The sequence below is a fragment of the Tyto alba genome, unplaced genomic scaffold, assembly GCF_018691265.1.
Source record: "Tyto alba isolate M040663 unplaced genomic scaffold, T.alba_DEE_v4.0 Super-Scaffold_14, whole genome shotgun sequence".
Lineage (NCBI taxonomy): Eukaryota > Metazoa > Chordata > Aves > Strigiformes > Tytonidae > Tyto > Tyto alba.
This window is the reverse complement of record NW_024881276.1, coordinates 13570336-13594830: the sequence shown is the minus strand read 5'-3', so window position 1 is coordinate 13594830 and position 24495 is coordinate 13570336. Positions and strand designations below refer to the sequence as shown.

Genomic DNA, 24495 nt, shown 5'->3' with positions numbered 1-24495 from the left:
CCTCATTACTGGACCACGTTTCCAAAAGAAGAGAGAGTGTTGCATGACTTGCCTTTTTTTCTTCTAGATGTAACATTTTTTTTGGTTTGCACAGAAACAGTTTAAATATCCCCAAACCTGAATCTCCCATTTATTTTCACTCAGGTGGCTTGCAAGATCTGAAGATACTGTCGCTGAGTGGAAATGCCTGGCATGACAGCACTGAACCACAGTTTCTGAAAACTCAGTTGCAGTATATAAAATGAAGCTTCTTCCTTTAAAAATATCGTTTCTAGTTTCAGAAAAACCCCTGTACAAACTCTGAACAAATTGCACCAGGTTAAACTACTGAAAATGGATATTCAGAACATGACAGCTTGTTAGGAAAAATGCCCAAGGAATAGAGAGGATACTGTTTGGAAGGTGAGTGAATATAATTAAGAAGAGGGGAAAACATCCTTTTCTTAATTATGTTCACATAAAGTATCTACTAAGAGAGACTATCACTGTTTCAAACCCAAGAGACAGATCTCTCAGCAAGCAATTTAAAATGGTACCAAATGTTGGAAACTGCAAAGTGAAACCCAAAGACATGTCTTAGATCTACAACAAACTAGATTTTTGCCATCTCTAGAAGGCAGAAAAAGCTTTTTATTATGTCACAGTGACATCCCGCTAAGCAATTCCAGCCTACATATTTGTTCTAAATTGACGCTTCAACAATTTTCACGATTACAGAAAGCACCACGCCATGCATCTGTTATTCTGAACCCATTAAACTGCAATTTGTTTTTTGCATGTTAGTTGCTGAAAGCCTGAGAATGTTCTCCAGTAAGATAAACGCTTTCCTGTGCAAATAATCCCTTAACTTTGCCAGTACTCTATTTTTCATTTTACAGCCATTCAACCAAACTTTCTTATAATGCAAAAAAATACAAAGTATGAGTTTTATTGGGGAGGATCATAAACATGTTAGTGCTTTTTGTTAGTCAAAGGCTTCAATGTGCACACTGAGTATCTTCTAAATGCAGATTTAAGACTTTTCTCCTGTTATATCAGCTAATTGGTGCACTGCTGGATCAAGGCTAATAGAGCTAGAGTTGTCATATAAAAAGGCTTACTCTTGCCTAAAGAGGAAAGCTGCCAGGAATGAATGGGATTTGGTGGCTATGGTGTATCATTCCTCCAAAGTCTCACATACTTTTTGTCAAAAAAGCACACACACCCCCCAACTTGCGTACCAAATCCAACAGTTCATTTGCACCATACTCTCCAAAATGAGAGACAGGTTTGCCTCTTACTTGATTTATCCAAATTCTCTCTAAAATCCTTATGAGCCACTAAGCAAACATGAACACTGCACAGTGCTATGCTATCCTCACGTGGAGTGTTTCTTAGAGAGGCTGGCTACTGCAATCCTTACTGTGGTCACCAAACCATGGTGCCATACACCTAACGAGGAAAATACTGTGCTGTAAGTCGCTGGTTGTTGCTTTTGTTGTATTGCAGGTAAAAATATTAACCTCTGATAGCCACAAGGAGCCACACTGGCAGCAGAAGGTGAAGGCTGTTTAAAATCTCTTCTGTCACAGTGTGTGAAAAATTAGATGAAAAAGCTTTCCAGACGGGTTTACTACTTCAAATACAGAATTGGTTGGGGACTGAAGTTTTCCACAGTTCTTTCGATGGCTGATAGGCTGTGACTCCTGTAGTGCATGTGTGTGTCCTTCTGACAGCCAGGGTGCAAGGCCAAGATACAAAGTTCTCCATGCACAGTTCTCCTGCCTTTCACTTTCTCTTGCTGCCTAAATCAGTGACTTGCCCAACAGCAGTGCCCAAAGCTGAGGCTGCCATCCTCAGCTTAGCTAATAGGAAAAATTCATCAGGAAAAGGGATGCTCAAAATTAGTTTTGTTCTTATAAAGAGGCCAGGAGTTGCCACAGTTTCTAGGAGCTGGTTTTGCCGTGACTCTGGGAGATTTGAAAAAAAAAAAGAGAATGAATTTAAGGATGAACTGTTATTCAAGCTTCTGATACAGGTTGTGGTCAAAGTCGTTTAAACAATAACGGAAAATTAGAATCAGCGGGAGGGGAAGCTACAACAGGGCGAGTCGAGGGAAGAAAAAGCAGTCGCAGCTGCCTTTCGCTTCTTAAGGAACAGCGCGGCTCTAAGAAACCACCAGCGGGCAGAGCCCCGGCAGCCCGGCCGGGGCTGAGCCGGCTCCTCACGGCCGGCGGCGGTTAAACGGCTCCTAACGGCCGCGCGCGCGGCGCGGCGCGGGGCGGGGCAGCGGCCCCTCACGGCAGCCCCGGGGGACGGCGGCGGCTGCAGCCCGCTCGCCTTAACCCGAGCCCCGGAACCCCCTGAGGAACCCGAGCCGGGCGCACGGTACCCCCGCCTGGAAGGGGCACTGCCGCGGTGCGCGGAGGCACCGCTTGGACGGCGGGGGGGGAAGGGAAGTAACAAACGAGGCGCGATCGCCCCGTCGGTGCTCCCTCCCTTCCTCGCAGCACCGTCTCGGTCGCGGAGGGAAACGGGGCGTTTGTCCCGGGAAGGCACGGCGGCGCTGTCCGGCCGCGCCGCCGGGGGGAAGCCGGGCTCCGCTCCCGGCTGTCCCGTCCGGGGAGGGCGGCGCCCAGCTCCGCTCCGCTCCGCGGCGGCCGCCTTCCCCTCGCCCCAGCGCCCGCCCGCCGGGGAGCGGTGCCGCCTGGCCGCAGCGCCCGGGGAAGAGGCGCGGGGGGGGAGGTAGGGAGTCACCTCGCCCTGCGCCGCCGAAGTTCTCCCAACTGTGCGCGATGGGGCGCGGCCCCGCCTGAGCACCTGCGGGCAGCCACCCGCTCCCCTCAGCCCTCGACGCCGCGCTATGGAGAGCCCCGCGGGTGGCAGCGCGGCGGCGGAGCCGGCGCACCCCTGCGCCGAGCCGGAGCCACCGGCCGCCGGCCCGGCTGAGGCGGCGGCGGGCGGTGGGGAGGCGGCGGAGGTCGGCGCCGGAGCCCCGCGGCCGCGCTGCCTGCGGGCCGTGTACGTGCTGAACGACCCTCCCAAGGGGGGTGCCGGGGCGCGCAGCCCCGAGGCCGGGGCGCGGCAGTGCCTGCTGCGAGCCTGCGAGGCCGAAGGCGCCCAGCTCGGCACGGTCAACTTCGGGGAGCTGGACTTCGGGGAGACGGCGGTGCTGGATGCCTTCTACGACGCGGGTGAGCAGGCTGGGCTGAGGCGGGGCCGTGGGGCGGCGGCTCGGGCTCGCCCCGGCCCGGCGCCGCTTTCCCGGCGTGTGTGGGGTCACGGCCGGTCGAGCTGGGGAAGGCTCGGTAAAGGTGGTGCCAGCGAGGCCAGAGAAGAGGGGGAACGGGACAAACGTGAGACTGGGAGGGGGGTCTTGAGAAGCAGTGTGGAGACGGGAAAATGGCTGCGAGGAGAAGCTCATGTAATAGGAGCAAGAGCCCAGTCTTAAGGAACGTCCTGCACATGGAGGAGGAGATGTGACAAAAATTTCAGACCCTTATGCCGGCTCTTTCAGTCACCACGGTGTGTTGCCCCAGCAGGACTGTGGGTCTTATGGTACCAATAAGGCCATAAGGAGTAGCAAAACTCTTAATAGTGTGTTTTGCTAAGAACCCTCTTCCAGCACCCAGCTGGGTTGGGAGTTTAGAGCAAGACATAGCGTGAAGACAGGCCAGCCAGAAGCCTCTGATCTGGCTTGGCCAGGTACTTCATGCCCACTGCTCTAACTCCAGACCTGGATGGTGAGATCGACTTCCATGCAGCCAGCAACAGAGTGATCCAGCGTTGTTCTGAACAAGGCAGTTTAGAAGTGTGCCCCGAGGAAGAAGACTTGTGAGTATTGCCCACCTTGTCCAGGCTCCAGCTGGTGACTGGTGTCTGATGGTTGAAAAGAAAGTTGCTGTCACTTTTCCACTCAAAAAGCACCTGTCTGGTTGGGCAGTATGGCAGAGAGTTGTGAGCTTTTTGAGCAAGCAGAAGAAGCCCCTGAGTCCATAGGTATTATTAAATCTGATCAAGGTGAGTATGTGGGCATGCTGCAAATGTACTTTGTCTCATATCCATATGAGGTGGTATTAGGAAACTAGGGGATTCACAGCCTCCAAAGAGGAAAAGTACATTTAAGTCCGTGTTAATGTCCATCTTGCACAAGAAGAACTTTGTTCATCAAGAGTTGTATTAAAGAATACTTCTTAAAAGTTTAGTCTCGATTTAAATTCTCATATGATGATGAGTCTGTTTCATCCCCTGATAAGTCATCCAGATATTGGGGAATCTTACATCCTTTGTTGTTGTTGTTTTTTAACTTCCTGGTCAGGGGATTTTGTTATATCTCTGCTAGCAGGGTTGTCAAGTGTGTAATAAATACATTCTTTGTGTGTCTTAGTACACAATGATGAGCTAGCAGTTTTTTCATGTACCCCCAGAATTTTTGTAGCCCTTCTGAGGATAAGCATAATAGGGTACTCATCAATGCAAAATTATTTCTTTGCTTCTGCTAATAGTCCTATTAATATATTATGCCCACACCTGCTCTGCATTGTGCTGAGAGCTTGAGGCAGTTATTTAAAATGTTTTATTAAGTTGCTGCATTCTGAAGTAAGTGTGTCTTGTCTGGAATGTGGCCTACCTTCGCAGACTTTTGCATTCAGGTCATCTGGTAGACCCAAGATGATTTTATCAGTGATTAGTATCACTTTGTAATAGTAAAGTTCCTTGTTACTGGGTACTCCTGCAACACTCTTATGTCCAGCAAATACTTTGTATCATTTTTAGTGTCCATTAAAAACTAATTGAATACTCCTGCACCAGGAATTTTTACAAAGGAGACTGTTTAAAATAGTCTGTGTGCATTTCTTGCCAGTAATAATGTTTTGAGATCATCCAGGGGGACAACTTTTTAATCTGTGTAATGTATGTCTTTATTTGGCAAACTTTTTTAGTCAAAGCATCCTTTAATGAGAAGTTACCTATATTACGAGAAACTCAGGTGTAGTAGCTAGCATTAGTCACCTTTATCAACCACACCTGCAAGCTATCAGAAAGCAGAGAGATTTATTTGTCTAGGTATACTTTTTTTGAAAACCATGCTGAATGTGTTAGTAGTATTTTAGCATTAATTCATTGTTAGGGGTCCCAAATTAACTGTCGTTAATTGCAACATTACTCTGAAAATGCAAGCAACCTTAATTAAAAAAACAAACAAAAAGCTGTTAAGTATAAACAATCATTTTAATATACTATTTTGCTCTTCTGTTGTTTTAATGTTTTAGTATTTTAATAAGTAGCTCTCCTGGCATCAACATTTTTAATAGCATTTTTGTTCTTGAATTGCTGCGGTTACTGTCTCTTTTAGAACAGAACATCTCTGTAGTTCCCTTTTATCTTTTCTTTAAAGTACTGAGGCTGTACTGATAATTGCCCCATCCTTTGGAGTTTTCCCAATTCCTATGATATGTCTAGAATTGTTGTTCAGAGAAATCCTCAGTCAGAACCTTTAAACTTCTAAAATTTAAACTTAGAAGATTATGCTGGCACATTGAGGTTAAATGTTTTTATCTTAGTACTTGCTGCTTCATTTCCTCCTCCTACATGCTAAACATGGGGAAATTTCTGGTTTCTTTAACAATATCATATGGGGTAATTGCATCTTCTTGCTTTGTTCTGCAAAGAGACAAAAAGTATCCATTACACGTTTCACTTTATTGTTTTTTTTTTTTTTTGTTTTGTTTTTTTTTTTTCTTTTTATCTTTCTGGTATCATCTAGCAGTGGACCTAAATTTCATATTGGATTTTCATTACCATGGATTTTAAAGTGCTGTCTCTTTTTCTTTTTTTTTTTTTTTTTTTTTTTTTTTTTCCCAGCTCTCATTCTGTATACAATGATCTGTTATTGTTTCCTGAGAATTTTTGTTATGCCTTCCTTTCTGTGTTGTTTATTGGTGGGTTCTCCCTGCCTGGTGTTTTGAATACATACCAAGCCATTATCCAAAAATGCTGAATCTGATAATTGTTCATTTACATGCAACATTCTTAATCTACTACCCTGCAATTTCTTTAATCTTTGGAAAAGCAATACTTTTTAGTTTCTATATTTTATAGATACAATTCATTGTTGCCATGTTCTTCTTCTAGAATGTGTTGGATTTGGACTTTTGGCATCTATCCAGTTTTTAACCAAGCACAACATTAAGAATGAGTTTTAATATGAGCAATCTTATGGCTCATGATGAACTTTCTGTGATAGGAAATTACTGTGTGTTTACTTTAGTGTTTTATTTTTTTTTTAAGAATTTTTCTTACTGCCTATGTAAGATACTGAACAGATGTTTCCCATACAAAAGGTATGTATTATAATATATATTTACTTTCTGTACACCATGGGCAGAACCTTGAGAAGCAGTTCCTCTTGCTCTGCTATGAGAGTAAGGATTCTCTAAAAGATGCTTGCCCGTAGTCATCTTTTGGTTTACTAGTTAGTACCTTAGCCAGTAAGTATCTACTAACACTTGAAGACTAAGCAGTGAAGTCCATCTCATTGTGAATAGTAACACAGGGTCTTTGTTAAAAGTGCTATCCATTATCCCTTTTTCCCCACTCTGCCTGAAATTGTAGCGATTTATTTGAAGTCATAAGACACCCCACACACCCCCTGAGCAAGCTTATTTATCTTACTTAGTATGAATCTATAATATAGTGATTCTTGAAATTGATACCTTTGATGACAAAACCAGCAAAATTTAAGGACAAAGTGGAAAGAAAAAGATCATCAGGAACCTCTTTTTCCTGTCTGCAGGCAGATTGTCTAGTAGATGATTTTTCAGTAAACCACCTATGTTCAGTAATAAGAGTGTGATGTCTCTTTTATCTTGAGTGTACTCATTACTGACTTCCCGTCATTTGAAATCTTACCATGAATGGAAATGTGACTTATGCCTTTAGCCAGCAGGTAGTGCAGAATGAACTTCATCTTAAGAAATCATAAACTTTCTAAGATGCTTTGCTGAAGGACAGCTGCAGCACTTCCAAGAGCAAACTTAGAACCAATTGTGAAATAAGGGCTTGATAACAGAAAAATGAGGTCTCTTTGCTTAGTCTGTGCTAGAAGCAAGCTGTCAACAAAGTAATTTATATTATGCAGAAGTGGGTGATGTTATCTACCTAACAGAGAAGCAACAATGATGCTTGCATACATTGACTGTATTTCTGGGAAGAAAGAGAGGCAATATTTCTTAGACTGAAAGCCACAGATACCGGGTATTAGTATGAAGCTTTTGCAGAAAATAAAAGCAATTTTACACATGAACAGTGAGCCTAGGAGCTAGCTGAGAATTTTTGAAATTCTTCAGAATTATCCTGTGCAGAAAATCAAACTACAGGCACTATAGTGCATTCATAAACAGCTTAAGAGACATAGTGAAAAGATGAGTGTGGCTTGGTTAGTGATGTTACAGGTCAAGTGATTTGGCCTCTTTGTGCTCTCACTGTAACTGCAAAAGATCTTTCTGTTATGGATGTACTAAGAAAGCAAATATGATGTCAGAATTAAATGTCTGACCTGTATGTGTAGAAGGGTGATGCTAAATAGAAAGATATGTAGCTTTTACTTGTCTACCTTAAACTTTATCAAGGCTTATTGCCTGAAATGACACACTATTTGGCTACAGTGTTAAGTGAAGGAGTGGCCTCTACAGTTGTTGAGAGTTTTGAATGTTCCCATTTTGGTTCTGTGAAATCCTGTTTCTGTAGCTGATCATCCTTTTACCTCATGAGGGATGTACAGCAGTCTGTTTTGAGGCTTGGAATATTTCTTCGACCATTTGACCACAGCATTTAGAGATGATCGCAGTCACTGAAGTCAGCAGGATGAAAGTTGACTGAAAGGAAGACAAGCTAGAGAGATACTGGAGTACTGAGGAGTAAACCTGGAAGTTTGCCTGATAAAAATGAGTATTCCTTTGACAATTCAGGAAACTGTCAGATCATATGTGAGTATAGTGGAATACTTTGATGTCTGTGTTTGTTGTTTTGCTACATATGAACTTCTCCAACCAACATCTTGCATGATAAGGCAGCCCCAAAATACCTTGTCTGATATCTGTCTCTGCAGCCCCATCTTCACTCAGAGCCTCCCAGATGTGGGAGGAGGTCCAGACAGACTGAAACATGGGTCCTTCTTACTTCTGTACTGTAGTTGAACCACTCTTAACATAACATTAATTTATTGTCCCCGAAACTCTTTTTCTTCATAGAATCCTGGGATGGTTTGGGTTGGAAGGGACCTTTACAGATCATCTAGTTCCAACCCCTCTGCCATGGGCAGGGACACCTCACACTAGACCAGGTTGCTCAAAGCCCCGTCCACCCTGGCTTTGAATGCTTCTGGGACAGGTGGGGCATGTTACACCATGAAAGGAGAAGGAGGAAATGTATGTTCCAGATCATAATTTTTAGACTCTAGCAGTCAGCGAAGGAGTCCTTGTTGCCTGTGCCCAGCTGCCTGCCCTGAAGCCCTCTGTAGGCCAGTGCCCCCACTTCAGAATTGGCAGGGGTGCTTCAACTTCTTCAGCCTGAAAGCTAGTGTGTCGGGGTACAGCAAGCATTGTCACTAGTTTAAGCTAGTACATGGCATGGTAACTAGGGTGGCAGAGCTGGAGGCACATGCTTGTCTTGCCGACTCTGCAGCAGGGATTATAATCTCTGACAGGAAGGTGAGAATGACAGCTGAGGTCAATAACTTCTTAAACTTCAACAAACCTTCCTATTGCAATTTATCTTTGCCCGTAGGTGTGACAGTGAGCAGTGGAGGAGGGGTTAAGGGTGAGCTCTCTAGCGCTTACCTCAGCAGGCAGGGTTTGCTGTTTTTCTAGGGAATACTTAATATTTTTTCTTTCCTTTCCCCTGCAACTGGCTCAACGGCTAGGGATGTATTTGCTTTAAATCTCAGGAGATAGATACACTACAGAATACAGAAATGTGAAGAGAAACCAATCATCTTCAGAATGTGAGGGTGGTGGCTGAGAGGCTAGGACTGACTAGGTTGAATATTGTGCTGCTTTAATACAACAGTAGAGCTACTGGGACCTGATCTTTTACCTCTGTTTGGTATTGCACATCTAGAGTGACTACAGGTGTCTCTAGCAAAGCTCTGCATTGTGCCATTGAACTAAATATTCTGATAACAGACCCTGTAATATGCCAGTATTGTAATCCTTTTATATCCTAGTGCGTGAGGTGAGTTCTAAATGACAGTAACAAGCCTGATGCAACCCATCAAATCTATATGTTGCTGTGTTATGATACATCTCAGGTGCTGTGACACATGCATTACATTCAAGAGGTTTTATTTTGCTTTAATGGTATTAGTTGGGGTCAATTTCCAACATGAAGTCATCTTGCAGAAATGTGTATTTGCGTTCAGAGTTTTGTATGCTTTTGGTCAGCAGTGGAGAACATTATTTTTTTGTTTGTCAACTCTGTTGCTTTTTCTGAGTGTAACCTGAAAGGCTTCACTTTGGTTCAGCTTGCAAGTATTCTGTGAAATAGCTCCTTTAATGTCAGCTGAATAAGCTTAGAAACATGCAAATAAATAACCATACATGGGTTACGTGGAATTCATTAACTTTCCTTTGGTATATTGCCATGGGCCAAATGCAAGATCAGAGCTGTATTCCGAGAATGATGGAGATTGTAAAAACAAAGAGAAGAAATATATTTTGATTCTCTAATGAAGACAGATTCTGTTTTATTACTTCTCCTTTTGGACCATCTCTTTTTAGTTGTAATGGGTTGTATGGAAAGAAGTATCGACTATTCAAAACCAGTATGAGTCCTACTTTTTAATGAAGCTTTGAATGAAGTTGTTTGCATCTCTAAAAATCTGGTGTTAACTATGCCAGTTTTGGACTTCTTTCATTGTTCTGAGGTGAGAGTATGTATGTGTGCATGCACTGTCTATCTGAAGTGATTAATTTCTGCGCCATGACTTTTGTATAAAGGAAAAAAAATTAGGAATGCACTTCTTTTTTGGTCTGTTCTTTCCTCTGCATGAAACTTACTTGCATGAAGCAAACCAACAATAACAAAACCAAAAAACTGCCCAACCTACAAATTTCCATTTTCCCTGCTTGCCTTTTCTCCTCAGCTTAGACGTTAAATCTGAGAAAGCTTCCCAAAATCTGACAGTGAACCCCTTGTCACTGGGTTTTGTAGGTGAGAACACTACACATGTTTCTAGGTGTTGAATCAGCTGAGAAAGAATAATACAAATTGTGTGTGTTTCTGTTTTGGTTTAGTTTACTCTGCAAGTAATGTTTTTTCAATGTATTATTAAGTCTTATTGATTCTCACTGAATAGACTTAGTTAGACAGAAGCTTTTGTGCCCATTACAGCCATTACAAATGATGTAGAAAATTTGAACGTTTAGGGTTATTCTGAAGAGATGAATCTATCTAGATGCATCTATCTTAAGCTGCCTTTTATCTGAAGACCAGTTGTCACACAGCCTGAAAACACTGCAGTTAGTATGTTTTATTTTATTTTGGTGTTTGTTTTTTTTTTTTTTTTTTTTTTTTAATATTGCTTAAATATATTTTGGGAAATGAAACATTTCTGGAATTCTTCATATAAGTAAATGTTTTTCTGATTACTGATAGGAGAAAAATGAAGTGCTGACTACATATCAGTCAGTGAATTCTAAAGGTTACAATTTTTTTGTTGTTGTTGTTTAAGAATGTTATACAAACATATTTTTCAATATAGTTAGTAAGTTACTGTGAAGGAATCTGCTATGCCATCTGACCATGAGATGTTGGCAAGTACATCATAGAGTCACAGAACAGTTTGGGTTGGAAGGGACCTTAAAATCATCTAGTTCCTACCCCCCTACCACGGGCAGGGACACCTCCCACCAGACCAGGTTGCTCAAAGCCCCGTCCAGCCTGGCCTTGAACCCTTCCAGGGAGGGGGCAGCCACAGCTTCTCAGGGCAACCTGTGCCAGTGCCTCACCACCCCCACAGCAAATAATTTCTTCCTTATATCTAGTCTAAATTTCCCCCCTTTCAGTTTAAAACCGTTACCCCTTATCCTATCTCTGCACTCCCTGATGAAGAGTCCTTCCCCATCTTTCCTGTAGCCCCCTTTAAGCACTGGAAGGCCGCTATAAGGTCTCCCCGGAGCCTTCTCTTCTCCAGGCTGAACAGCCCCAACTCCCTCAAGCTGTCCTCATAAGGGAGGTGCTCCAGCCACATGGCTTCCTCTGGACCCGCTCAAGCAAGTCCATGTCCTTATGTTGGAGCCCCAGAGCTGGACACAGCACCCCTGGTGGGGTCTCATAAGAGTGGAGTAGAGGAGGAGAAACACCTCACTCAACCTGCTGGTCACGCTGCCTTTGATGCAGCCCAGGATATGGTTGGCTTTCTGGGCTGTGAGCACACATTGCTGGGTCATATTCAGTTTTCCACCCACTCATACCCCCAGGTCCTTCTCTGCAGGGCTGCTCTCAATCCACTCATCGTCCAGCCTGTATTTGTGTTTGGGATTGCCCTGACCCATGTGCAGGACCTTGCACTTGGCCTTGTTGAACTTCCTGAGGTTTGCCCGGGCCCACCTCTCAAGCCTGTCCAGGTCCCTCTGGATGGCATCCCTGCCCTCCAGCGTGTCGACCACACCACACAGCTGGGTGATGTTGGCAAACTCACTGAGGGTGTGCTCAGTCCCACTGTCCCTGTCCCCAACAAAGATGTTGAACAGCACCGGTCCCAATACTGACCCCTGAGGAACGCCGCTTGTCACTGGTCTCCACTTGGACATCAAGCCATTGACCGCAACTCTTTGAGTGTGACCATCCAGCCAATTCCTTACCCACTGAGTGGTCCAGCCATCATATCCATGTCTCTCCAATTTAGAGACAAGGATGTATTGTGGGACAGTGTCAAATACTTGCACAAGTCCAAATAGATGACATCAGTGGCTTTTCCCTTGTCCACCAACGCTGTAATCCCATTGTAGAAGGCCACCAAATTCATCAGCCATGATTTGCCCTTAGTGAAGCCATGTTGTCTGTCACCAATTGCCTCCTTATTTTCTAGGTGCCCTGGCATACTTTCCAGGAGGATCCGCTCCATGATGTTGCTGGGCACAGAGGTGAGACTGACTGGCCTGTAGTTCCCCAGGTCTTCTTTTTTTCCCTTTTTAAAAATGGGGGTTACTGTCACCTTTCCCCTTTTCCAGTCAGCGAGAACTTCACTGGCCTTCTACAATTTCTCAATTACAATGAATAGTGGCTTAGCTGCTTCATCTGCCAGTTCCCTCAGGACCCATAGATGCATCTCATCAGGTCCCGTGGACTTGGGCACCTTCAGGTTCCTTAGATATTCTCAAACCTGGTCTTCTCCTATAGTAGGTGGTTCTTCATTCTCCCAGCCCCTGCCTTTGCCTTCTGCACCTTGTGTGGTGTGGCTGGAGCACTTGCCAGTGAAGATTGAGGCAAAAGAGTCATAGAGTACCTCAGCCTTCTCCATATCCTGGGTAACCAGTTGTCCCCTTTCTTTCACAGAGGGCCCACATTTTCCAGATGTGGGTTCTACTGCCAGTTCCCTGTGGTTCTGTTTTCCAGATCTCTGTTTCTACCTTCTTGTAATCCAAGCTGACTCTTAGTGATACCAGAGAGCTCCTGAAAAGCGGCTGTATGTGAAGCTGATAGTCTTGAGTCAACCAGGGTGGGCACATGAGGCTACTTACCTGGGAGCCTGATTCCTGGCCTTTCATCTCCTTTGCAGTGATTACATGCTTATTCAGTCTTGCTGTTATGTGTGTAGCATTTTCTTCGTAGGTTTAAGAATTGTTTCTGTAAGACCTGAGGTTAGAAAACTGAGTTTTTTATAAAAAAGGGAATATTTGATTATGGGGGTTAATTACATTGTTTTAATTTATATCTGCCCATAAAATAGACAAATTATGATAGATATGTGGTAGCTTGTTTTATGTTCTGCAATCATGTTCTGCTTTTATCAGTGTAATCATACATTGCTTTTTTAATCATCACATTACACTTGCCTGTTAACAAATGTTGCTGTACTCCCTAGTTAATGTTCCTGGTTTGCAGACATAGAAGCTTGACGTAAAACTCTTTTGATGTGTAAGGAGTTGGTGCAGAACTTGGGTGAGAACTCCAGACTTTTTGTTTTCCTCTATATTCTGCTTATAAGGTGGCCTCAAGTTCAAACTTGCTGGCTGTCCACCCTGGCTGCAAAGCTGTGTTCAGCTGATATGCGGAGGCATACTGCTGCTTCCAAGCACATGGAGGAGCAGCCCCAGCAGTGGTGTTGCTCGGCCCAGCTGCTGCCTGTTTTCACACTGCAGTGATGTTACATGACTGAAATTAGGCAGTCAAGATAGGTGTAAGGTCTTTCTTCGGAGGACCTCAATGTGGTTTGCCACTCGCGGGTGAAATTTATGAACACGGCAGGCTCTGTTTGCCTTGCACTCCAGCGTGGATGTGAATTGCTTTAGCCTCAGGCTACCTTTGAGCAGCAATGGGGGTGCCTGAGGCCAAGCCAAGAGAGGGAGAGCAGCTGTTGCTTTATCCTGCTCCCTGGCACGGGCTCTCTATAAACAGCCCAGTTCCAGCTTCTGCTGAGGTCACTGTGATTCAGCTGGCAGCTGATGGGCCAAACGTGTCCCATAGTGTGATTTCACCTAGCCTGTCTTCTTTCTCTCGGGGTGCTGCAAGTACCTTCACCTTTTTCTGGGAGGTTGAGGTGGCTATAGAGGCATGCCAGGAGCAAAAGCTGCATCACTGTAGTCTGCAAGGAGGGACCCAAAGCTGGGACATGAATTCTGATGCTTAAAAGTATTGGATCACTGTGTCATGATAAACTGTGCTAGGTTTTTTGATCTTTCATAATATTTAGCCTGACAAGGTAAATGATTCTGCTGTGGTGTTCAGGATGGCAGAACTGAAACTTTTCAGATATGCTCTGGTAAAGCTTCTGAGCATTTAAACCTTGGTCTAAGTCAGTAGTTCAACAACAGTTATGCCTTGGACCTCAAAGCCAAATGAGATTCACAACTTTAAAAAATGTACTCCAGCTTTTATTACATTGAAAGTACATGATCCCAGCCTTGGTAACCATGATCTTTCATTGACTGAAATGGGCTCTGATGACAGGCACAAATCCAAACCAGTAATGACACTGTTAAGACTACGTCTGAAGCTTTCTGCTGATGTGGGATGATATAGCTAAATCCAGTATTAAGGGAACTACTTTAGTTTATCATAGCTGAACTTGTGTGCACATAGTTATCTACTGTAATATATGCTGCTTTTATGCATGAATTATGTTTAAAAATTCTTTAAAATCTCTTTAAAGCAAGAAACAAAAGGTAGTTGTAAATAGAATAATCTTTAAGTCCTCTTTAACCCTGTTTCACTCCGTATAATCTTTTTTGTTTAATTTTGTATCAAATTATGGAAGGAAATGTCTGGATCTAGACTCTGCTGTTTACGGTTTTTCTTCTCCCATTTGGGAAACATGCCTTCATGCACAGAACTGTAGCTCAACCACTGATGGTCATTAGCCCCTCAAGAATTTGAGAAATGTTTTTCACATAATATGTAAAGCTTTTGAAGTCTAAGTCCAAAACACATTAGTTCTGGAAAACAAACTAACTCCCATGTAAATCAGCACGATAATGAGCTTTCCCTAAAATTCTTCTGTTTCCTACTGGTGTCAGCAGTGCTTTCCATGAAGTGTGGCACTGCATTGCCTCCAGGCCTGTCAAAAACAGAGTTACAGATTCATGAAACTGATTATGGGAAAAATAACAGGGGAGTTACTTTGTTTAAAGTTAGGATAGTGATTTATTTGCCATTTGATTTCTATCTCCTCTCGTTCCCCCCTCTCCCCCTTAAATTGTTTAAAAATATTTAGTAGCTAGCTCAGCCAGAGGAAATTGTATTGAATCATGTGTCTTTGCCTTAGCAATTACAGAAAGGCTGCAGGTTTTGTCTAATGCAGAAAAATAACTGCCTGTAATATTTCACTCAGGTGAGGCTAGCTACATTAACTCTCCTGTTGCTGCCTTTCACTCACAGCAGTTGAAAAAAGAAAAGACTTTTTTTTTTTTTTTTTTTTAATTCTGATAATTTCTATGTGTGTTGAGGGGAGAGATTTCTTGTTAGTTTTGCCTTTTCTCCGAGTGTGACAAGATGAAACTGGAGTTGAGTTGGTAAATGAAAACAATACAAGGCTGTATTCTGTCTGTGTGTTGCTTTCCAAATGTGCTAGACCAGTCTAGCTTTAATCTTCATCAATAATAAAAACTTGCAGGAGAAAAGCTAATGTTTACAATAGCATTACTGTTTGGCTCTAGGCTTCCTTCCTTAGCAGAGCTTCTGTGTGCACAATCCTGTTTAACAGTGTAACTGTCTGCTTTTATCAGCATCATTTCTGTCTTTTGTGGAACTGAGTTACTTGTTTCAGATATTTTCTTTGTGAAAGGATGCTTGGCATGCTTCTGTCTTTTCAAAACCAGTTTGAGAAACAGACATGACTACAAAGCTCAAAGCCAGACATTGTGCCTGTTCCTACTGCTGTTGTTCGTGGTCCTTAAGATAACTGACAAATTATGGTTTGTTGTCAGGTGGAGAAAGTATCCAAATCAGAGTGTCCGGAAGTCTGACAATGGTTGAGATGGATTTTTTTGTTTCCATGATAATTAAGTTTTAGAGTTGAAAAACTTACCTTTTTACTTATTGTAATAACTACAGAACAAAACTAGGTAAGTCTTCATATTGTTTTGGAAAACCAGAAACTGCCTTGACTTTCTGGCTTGCAATCAAGGCCCAAAAGAATGCTTGGTTATTTTTTTATTATTATTTTTTTTTTCACCCTTTAATGCCTCTTCAGATTCCTTGTTTTGCAGTAATGATTGCCTCTGAGAAGATACAGCTTCTGAGAAGAATAATGAGTTATTTTCCTTAACTTTTGGTATTTTGGACAATTTAAAAGATGGATATTCAGAATTTAAGATCTTAAATCTAAACTTTCTTGCATACTCCCACCATGACACATTCACAAGGTACAGATTAGCCATGTGCTGTTGATCCTTTTCCTTCAATATACCTTCAAATTTGAGTTTCCACCTTATAGTCCCAGAAAGAGGTGGCAGTTGCTGTTCTATCTTGTCTAATAAATTTGTGGGGCCTGAGTTCTGACTATGGTATTTGTTCAACCCTAACTTTGACTTGTGTTTTGTCAGAGCCGATAAAGTTTTAAGGACTCATGAAAAATGAATGTTGCAGTGTGTCAAATAGATCCCTTCCTCCTCTGGAGCATATGCTGCTATTCATGAAAATGCTTACTGTTGTCATACTTCCTGAACACTTGTTACAAATCCTTTGGAAAATATGCTGATTTAGTCTTGTCTTGCAAGCCTAATACCTAATTCCAGCTAGTGAACAGCAGTCAAACTCTAGCTCCAAAGGAAAAAGCAGTAAATGCCCACTTTGAACAGCATTTGACATCCTCTGATAGCCTAGGCATCTCATAGTCATACTGCTGTCCAGAACACAGTAAAAACGATGGTTCTGATGGTGTGGAGGCAGCTGTGTGGCTGACCTGGCCACAGATAAGAACTGTGCTGTGAAAGGACAGACCCGGGTTTCTGGATTGGTCCGTAACTACATGGCAATCTGTCAGCACTGACTCTGGGTATTCTCCAGCAGAATTCCGTGAATGTGACTAGTAACATCCTTTCTTTGGAAGCAGCATAATGCAGGGAATTACAATTTATTCTTTCATATCTTTGAGGTTGGTAATAAGATAATCACAAGAGGTACTCAGTTACCAAACAGCATCTCAGTGATGTTGTTTTTTTACATACAGTCTGTCACAGTTAATACCACTTCTGTGATTATGAGAACTTAATCTTTGCATGAAGGCTAGTTTAGTCAAGTGAAATCAGGCAATATCAGAACTGATGGGAAGATTCTGCTAATGTATGCTGAAGGTACATAGACCATGTGCATTAAAACACCTCAGGACTCTGTACAGTGTTTGGATGACCTGATAACACAAATTTCCAAAACATCTTAGAAACTGCTTGCCATCTGAAAACTTCACTGCAGTAATTCATGTATTTCTTTTTTCTTCATTGCATCTGAAACTTTGCTTGTAAAACCAGCATACAGACTCCAGTGATATTAAAATTCAGTGTTCTCCCAGCTCCATGGCTCAAGCCTCATTTACAGTCATAGGACTCGAAGTTCTTCCAATCATTTGCAATTGTCTTTTTCTGCCTGTCTAAAGTTGTAAACTAATTTTCAGAGTGACTAATATAACAAACATTAGGGTTTTTTTCTCTGCTGAATTCTGATCTGTAAATTACAATACACTACACTGTGATCACTGGGACAATGCAGAGAAGTAGTCCTAGGGTGAATATGCATGAACCTGGGGTAAAACAGTCTGTCTTAGTATTCATCCTCTCTATAGAAGGTGCAATACGTGGAATTCATAAATCTTCTAAAGTGAAAATTTACTTAGTAGAAAAATTTGTACAGTAATAAAGATGCCCACTGTTTCTTCAACCCCCTCCTTTTTTTTTTTTTTTTTTTTTTTTTTTTTTTTTTTAAGTTTTGTTTTTAGTCTTCTTTGCTGGTCATCCCCAAATCTAACTATGGTATTTCCTCCAAAATAATAAGAAAAGGATGCTCCATCAAGAAGTGCCAGAGGTTTCATGAAGTCTGTTTGTGACTTTGGAAATTAAAGTACTCACAGACTGCTGATTTGAACAAAAAACTGTGTGATAAATGGAATGTTGCAAGAAATCAGCCTCAAAACAATACTTGTAGAGTTAAATTTAAAAGCAAAAGCTAATCTATCTTGAGATCTATTTAAAAGAGAAAAAAATACACCATTGAATACTTAAATTGAGATATTGTCAGCATCCATGCTGAGATTCATGTTATGACAACTTTATATGTGTGTATATTTTGAGGTGAACACTGAATTTAATAAATTCTGGGGACCATGTTTAGAGTTGTGTTGTAAAATGACAGTTTCATGTGATTCATTGTATCTGATGAATCACAATTTGGAAGTACTAATATTCCTCTGACTCTAAGAGATCCTATGATGATTAGATTTGGGTATCTTATTTTTAGTTGTAATCTTAGTTAAAGTAGAGGAATCTGGAATGGATCTGCTGTGATAACAAACAAGCTGTGTTCATGCTCAGTATTCCCCATCTACATGCTGGAAGTAAGAATGTGTACTGTATTTATAGGATAGTTAAAAATTAAGTAGATAATGGTTGTGACTTGCTTTGGAAAGGCCAGCTTCTACAGAAATTCTAGATTTTGTTGATTACTACTTAGTGCCTTGAAATAGATTCTTCTAATTTTTTAATGACTCTTGCCCATTTTTGAAATTACAGTGTTCAGTGGTACATAAGAATTTTTTCAGTAGCTCATGCAGTCTTTTAGGCTGGCACATAAAGCTTGTACTGTTTACAGGAAAGTTAAAAATAGCAGATTGAACCCACATCTGCTCAGCATCCAGAATAGTATATTAAGAACTCTGTATCTATATGTGAGTGCAAGTCTTTTGGCTCATAGAGGATGCTGTGGCTTTATGTAAACTTTATTTTCATTTGCAGTTTAATAATACTGCTTTTCCTCAATTAACATTTTCTCTGCGCATAATTTATTGTGCTTTTATGTTGGTCATAAATGACAGTCTGGGAGTCTATCAACATAAAGAGGAAATCTAAAATCTAGTTATGAGTTGGGATACCTCAGTTTGGTACGTACAAGTTCCTAGTGCTAGTGATGGAGATGTCTCTTGATGTTTGTTTTTAAAAAAAATATTGGGGAAAAATATGAGATCTGGAGTAGGGAAGTCTCATTTATCTCTGTATGCTATATTTTTAATTTTTAAAGTAAAGAATAAAGGTCTTAGTTTAACCTAGACTTATGAGCTTTAGTGCACTGAAATCTTTTTTCTTTCCATTGTAGCGCCTTTTATTTTGATTGCTTTTCTTATCTCTTACATTCTTTGGGCAGAAGATAAAGCTCAGCATAATTTTATTTTTTCAAGTGTTTTTGATATATGTTGTTGGCCAGCATGTGACCTGTTGGAGATGTGCAGATTTGGCAGGTTTTTTCTGCTTCCCAGCCAAGGTATTCAACGCTAAATGATGGGTGACTCTCAAGTGGTTTAGTTTGGATAAATGTCTAAAAGTTTGGAGCTTATCTAAACCTCCTTGGCCTAGAAACTGATTTGCCTGCAGTCAGGGAGGAAGGGACAGCCTTTCTTGTTGAATTTCATATTCTTCTTAATTTCACTTAGGCCCAGTTATCCCACAAGTGATCTTTTTTTTGATACTTCTTTCCCTTTCATTGCCTTTTATGGCCCAGTATAGGAAGTGCAGAGGTGTAGGAAAAGTTAAATAAAGTTCACCTTTCTCATTTTTCCCCTCAAACTACAGGCAAGGTTCAAATTAGGTTCAGGTTTGGAGTGTTTTTTCTGCATGTTCTCTCAACTGGCTAGCTGAGCTCTACTAAACGTTGCAGTGGAAACAGTCTCATGTGACGCTTGGCACACTTCTAGTGTGGCGGGCAAGTGCGAAGCACCTGTTTTTAATATAGTCCGCTGTTTCCTTTCTTCTCTGCTGTTGAACAGGGCAGAGAAATGACAGATTCTGTAGAATTAGTAGGCTCTTTGGCTTGCAGAGAAATTTGAGGAAATAATGTTATACTTAATAAGCTGGCGTAATGAAAAGTCTGCATGATGTGAGACATCATCTACTTATTATGGCTGTCTAGCATCTATGTCAACATTTTTAATATGCTAAGAGTATAGAAACGGGGAAAATTATTGAACAGCTATCTTTCTCAGATGATCTCTGATGGGTAAGTATTTTTGTAGTGTCCTGGATATATAGAAGCCTTCTTCAATCAGTGATAAAGAATTTGGGAAAAAGTGAGAAGTGAGTGACTTCTGGAATCTTCATTTGCCTAATGTCTGTGAATAACAAAAAGGGAAACAAATATAGATCATTTAAATATTCTTTAAGAAGTTCTGAATGCTGCTTTGTTAGTATTCATCTGGGTATAAAGATTGGATGAGCACATGGGAGGTGCAAATATCTGTCTTTTTTGAGGTAGGATTCAGGTATATTGATTGCTCTGTAGATGCTTAGCTGTTTCACAGATGGAAGACTACAGATGTTATATCAGAGACTCTTTGAGTTGTAACTCATGCCCAGGTACAATTGAATGATAGAAGGGAATAGTTCAGGTAAAATGTTAGGAATTTTCTTCTCTCTAGAGGCATTGGGTTTGTTACAAACTACCTTTAAAATGCGGACTGTTTTTCAAAGCCACTTTTTGTGTTCCAGCGGGGTATTTTGATTATTTCCACACCCCTCCCCTGCCCCAAAATCAGAATCTTAATAACTGTATGGTCACCAAGTCCATCTCTGAAATCTCAGATTATGTGACTAGGCTAGCATCACGTGGCAGCTGTGAGGTAGAAAGAAGCAGGGATGGAATTCAGATCTGCAGGCAAGTATTCAGCTGCTTAAGCCAAGATACCGCCCTTTCTTTTCCTGCAATCTAGTCAGCCTCTGTCATGGTGTCACTGCTCACCTTCTGCAGCCGCTGAGGCAGGTGGGAACTGCTTTGTTTGCCACATACCCCGCAGTGACTTGTCTGCTATGAGCTCTGGTGTTTAATAACCGTTTCTTAGAATGTGAAGATTCTTTAGCGTATTTTAACAATAAATAGTGAGTATAGAGTATTTCACACTATATATTGGCTTTTTAAAGGAAGGATTGTTTTTCCTGAAACTTGCAGGGGTTAATAGTTGTTGCTTTTTACACTATATGTGGTCAAATGATGGATGTCAACCTGCAATAGCAAATTGCTTTAATTTACTTTTTTTCTTTTCTTTTTAGTTCTGTTGAGTGCATGCTTACAAGGTTAAATAACAGCCACTGTAAATTTAAGTACTTTGTTCTGGCACTCAAGAAATATGATTATAAAGCAGTGTGAATGGCCATCTCTAAGAGGTGTTTGTGTGTGTAATATCTCAGCCCAGAGTCTCTTCTACTAGTTACAGAATTGGATTTTTTTAGTTAGAGATGCAAATGTGTTTCATTAAAGGATATGTAAAAAGTGAGTTTTCATTAAGGTAAGTTTTTAACCTTTATTTCTTTCAACTGTTGTAAAGTCTAACAGTTTCTTAAAGTACTTTTTCAGGAAGCTAGTAGCTGATACCTCTCACAGGACTGATTAGCTGCGGTGACCGAGCTTACATCTGCTATTGTGCTGGCACTAAGTTAGGCAGAAATTATCACGTTAAATATAGGTTGAGGGATAAGAGGAGGATGGAATGGGAAGAGAGAGAATGAGACGCCATGGGTCAGGCAAAAGATGTAAAAGTTGGAGTCAGGCATAAGCATTCATCTGCCTGAGCCATGAAACTGCTCAAATGGCTAAGATCCAAGTGATGAGATCTCTCTCTTAATTTCTAACCTGGCAGCTTGAAGACTATAATTTTACAAATAAATGGTATAAATATTGATCTCTTGTGCATGTCACAACTTTCATAATTCATTTTTTAGCAGCGTGCAGACCTTGGCAGAACCCATCTGATATGATGGTGGTTGGTAACTGAAGATCTGTGGCTTTGATTGTGGTACCAGAGTGGGTAGATTTTCACACTGCTTCCTCAAGGGAGGGTGGCTGTACAAAGGGGTGTGTGCTGGGTGAGTTTCCAGTGACAGTGTGTGTGAGCATTCTTTTTTTTTTTTTACTGTGATCTCTCACACCACTGTGAGTTAGCACCTTCAGGCTTGAGTCTATGTTGCTCCCAGGACCTCACAAGCTACAGTATGAAAAGAAAAAAAAAATAATAGTTAAAGTCTGTTACTAGCTTTTTTATGACTGTCATTGCCTTACAGGGAAAGGTAATGTTTATATTTGGCTTGAATTTAATTTTACTGAGAATTTAACTTGTGTATAAACTTCATCCATAGGCCAGGAGGTTACAGTCAGTGCTTCAATGTAACTGAACAATCAGGTTATATTAGTAGCAGAAAAGACTCTGGGCTGAGATAGTACATGCAAAAACACTGCTTAAAGAACAGTCATCCACACAGTTGTATAATCATATTTATTTAGTGCCAAACCAAACAGCATTTTAAGCTGGGGTTCACAAACGAGATCCCAATTTATGGAAAACTCAAGTGGGAGGTGTTTCAGAGAATCCTTTGGAAATCTTAGCTGAGGGTTTGAATTTTGACAATCCTTCCTTTTCTTTCTCACAGTCAGACAGACTGCAGGTATAGTGCTGATGAGAAGGAGCTGTAGTCCTCTGTTGGCCACCAATTTGTTGGTCAGCTGGTGGGAACATCTGCAGGGAAATATCTGGTGAGATGATAAAATTCTTCACTAAAACGCCTTAATCGTTAATGAAATTCTTCAAAGCAGAGCTGCAAGATTCTGTGGAGGGATTCATAGCACTGAACACCTTCAGTGTGGGTGTTTGCAGTTGGCTTTGACTCCCTTCATAGCTGGTGGAGAGAAACGGGCATTTCTGGGCTGCAATTTATTTCGTCCTAAAGTAGACTTCTGACAGATCAGACGAATGGTGCTCTAAAAGTGCTTTTCCTCTCTCTGTGTTGACAATGAAGGAGTGGGGACTGGCTCATCTGAGACCAAATATTTCCCTTCTGACTCTGACCAACTCACTGCTGAAATCTTAGCTTTAGAAGGAGCAGCATTTCATGAGGCTAATAAGTACTTCCAGACAGCTTGATTCATCTGACAAATTTCTCTTTTGGTGCTTGGAAGCACTAAGGCTTCTTAATTTGGCATGAGAGGATGTTTAACATTGGCCAGAAAAATAAGTTCTCCAACACAGTCTCAGAAATGACTGGGTTGTTTTTAATGAAATTTTTTATAAAGAAAAAAATAAAATGAAGCAAAGACTGGCAAAGTTAAAAAGGACTGAAAGCAAAGCTTTGTCTTGGAAAACATTAAACAGCTTCTAAGCTTAGGCATACACTGTTTACAGTGAATTATATATTTCTTAACTTCTGCACTTCAGTATTACGAGACAAGTTCTTTGAGGAATAGTTCTTTCCCTAAACTGCCAACTCTACAGAAAGTAATAAAGTTTTCTGCTCTCTTCTGAATGACAAGTTATTTTCAGGTGTTTCACTGTTCCAATCATACAATATTTTTCTCCTCCATACTTGTGCAAAAGCGTTAAAAATGCATGCTAAGTTTGGATGCCCTATGTATTACATTAACTGCATTACTTTTTTTCCCACACCAGTTCTTGTGGGTGCTGGTTGTATTCTGTTTTGGCAGAGTCTGAGAGACTCTCTTTAAAGATCAGTTAAAGAAATAATAATTACAGGCATGCTCTCGACACCATTTTTACTTCTCTGGAACTGTATTCTTATTTTAATATAGTGCCTTGCCTTGTTTGAAACTTAGTTTTACTCTGAATTTAATTATATTTAAAAATAATCTAAAATGTTTCTTAAAGCTTTTGCTTTTTGCAAATTCTTGCTTCCATTTAACAAAAGTGTTCCTAATATGCAGTTACAGGGGAAAGAATTGAAAGCTTCAGGTCATGTATCTAATGAATAATGAAACCCCAAGACATAAAAATAAATGAGAACTAAGGCTACAGATCAACTGCTAGAACTGGCAGTGTTGTTCACCTGCTGTAATTTTTTCTGTTCCTTTTAACTAAAGTGCAGTTCCTTGGGTGATTTAATTTTTGGAACAGATTATTGTTTTGATATTAAGGAATATGACACAAATATTTTTCCATAGTTTAGAAAAACAAACAGTTTTATATTCTAGTTTCTCCTGAGTTGAAATAAATGCCACTGGAGCATGAAAAATATGTTCTCGTTCTATTTTTAATGTGTGTTCCATGTATCAGAGGACAGATGAAAGAAAGATGCCGTATCTGAGTACAACCGTGAAGCAACACCACAGTGCTAACATGATTAGTGGCTGTAATGTTTGGGTCTGAATGTAACCCTGTTGTGGAGTTCATTGTATGAAATGGTGACTTGTACAGAACTATAAAAGCCGGAAATGAGCATTGGCCCCTCGGTCTTGTCCATGCTGTCGTTTTAGATGGTTGTCTGATTTTCACTGTATCCTGTATGTTGATTTTGCTGGATGGAAATTGCCAGTGAATGTTATAACATAGTATGTTACTAAGATAGCCTAAGACTCAAATGTTCAAATGTTGTTGCCAAAGGCTGGTATTTGAAACTGAAAGGACAAAAGGTTGCAGGTGAGAACTGATCTCATAAAGAAGGTTTCTTTCTGGTTTTGACTAAAGTAAATTCTTAAAATAAATATGTTTTTTATATTCCTTACCTACATTAAAATGCTTCCAGGCTCTGTGTATATGTTACTATGCTGGTTGCATTCATTACTGGTTTCACTCCAGCTACCTGTGCTTCTGTTTCT

At 41.1% G+C, this 24495-nt stretch overlaps 1 protein-coding gene across 1 annotated transcript in view; it reads left to right on the top strand.

Moving 5' to 3' along the window:
• Nucleotides 1–2730: 2730 nt before the first annotated feature.
• Nucleotides 2731–24495, top strand: part of MAP3K15 (mitogen-activated protein kinase kinase kinase 15) — a 91012-nt gene continuing 69247 nt past the window's right edge. Inside the window, exon 1 of the mRNA XM_033010022.2 lies at nucleotides 2731–3173. Within this exon, the coding sequence (XP_032865913.2) occupies nucleotides 2843–3173 (331 nt within the window). The 5' untranslated portion in view covers nucleotides 2731–2842. The remainder of the gene's footprint in view (nucleotides 3174–24495) is intronic.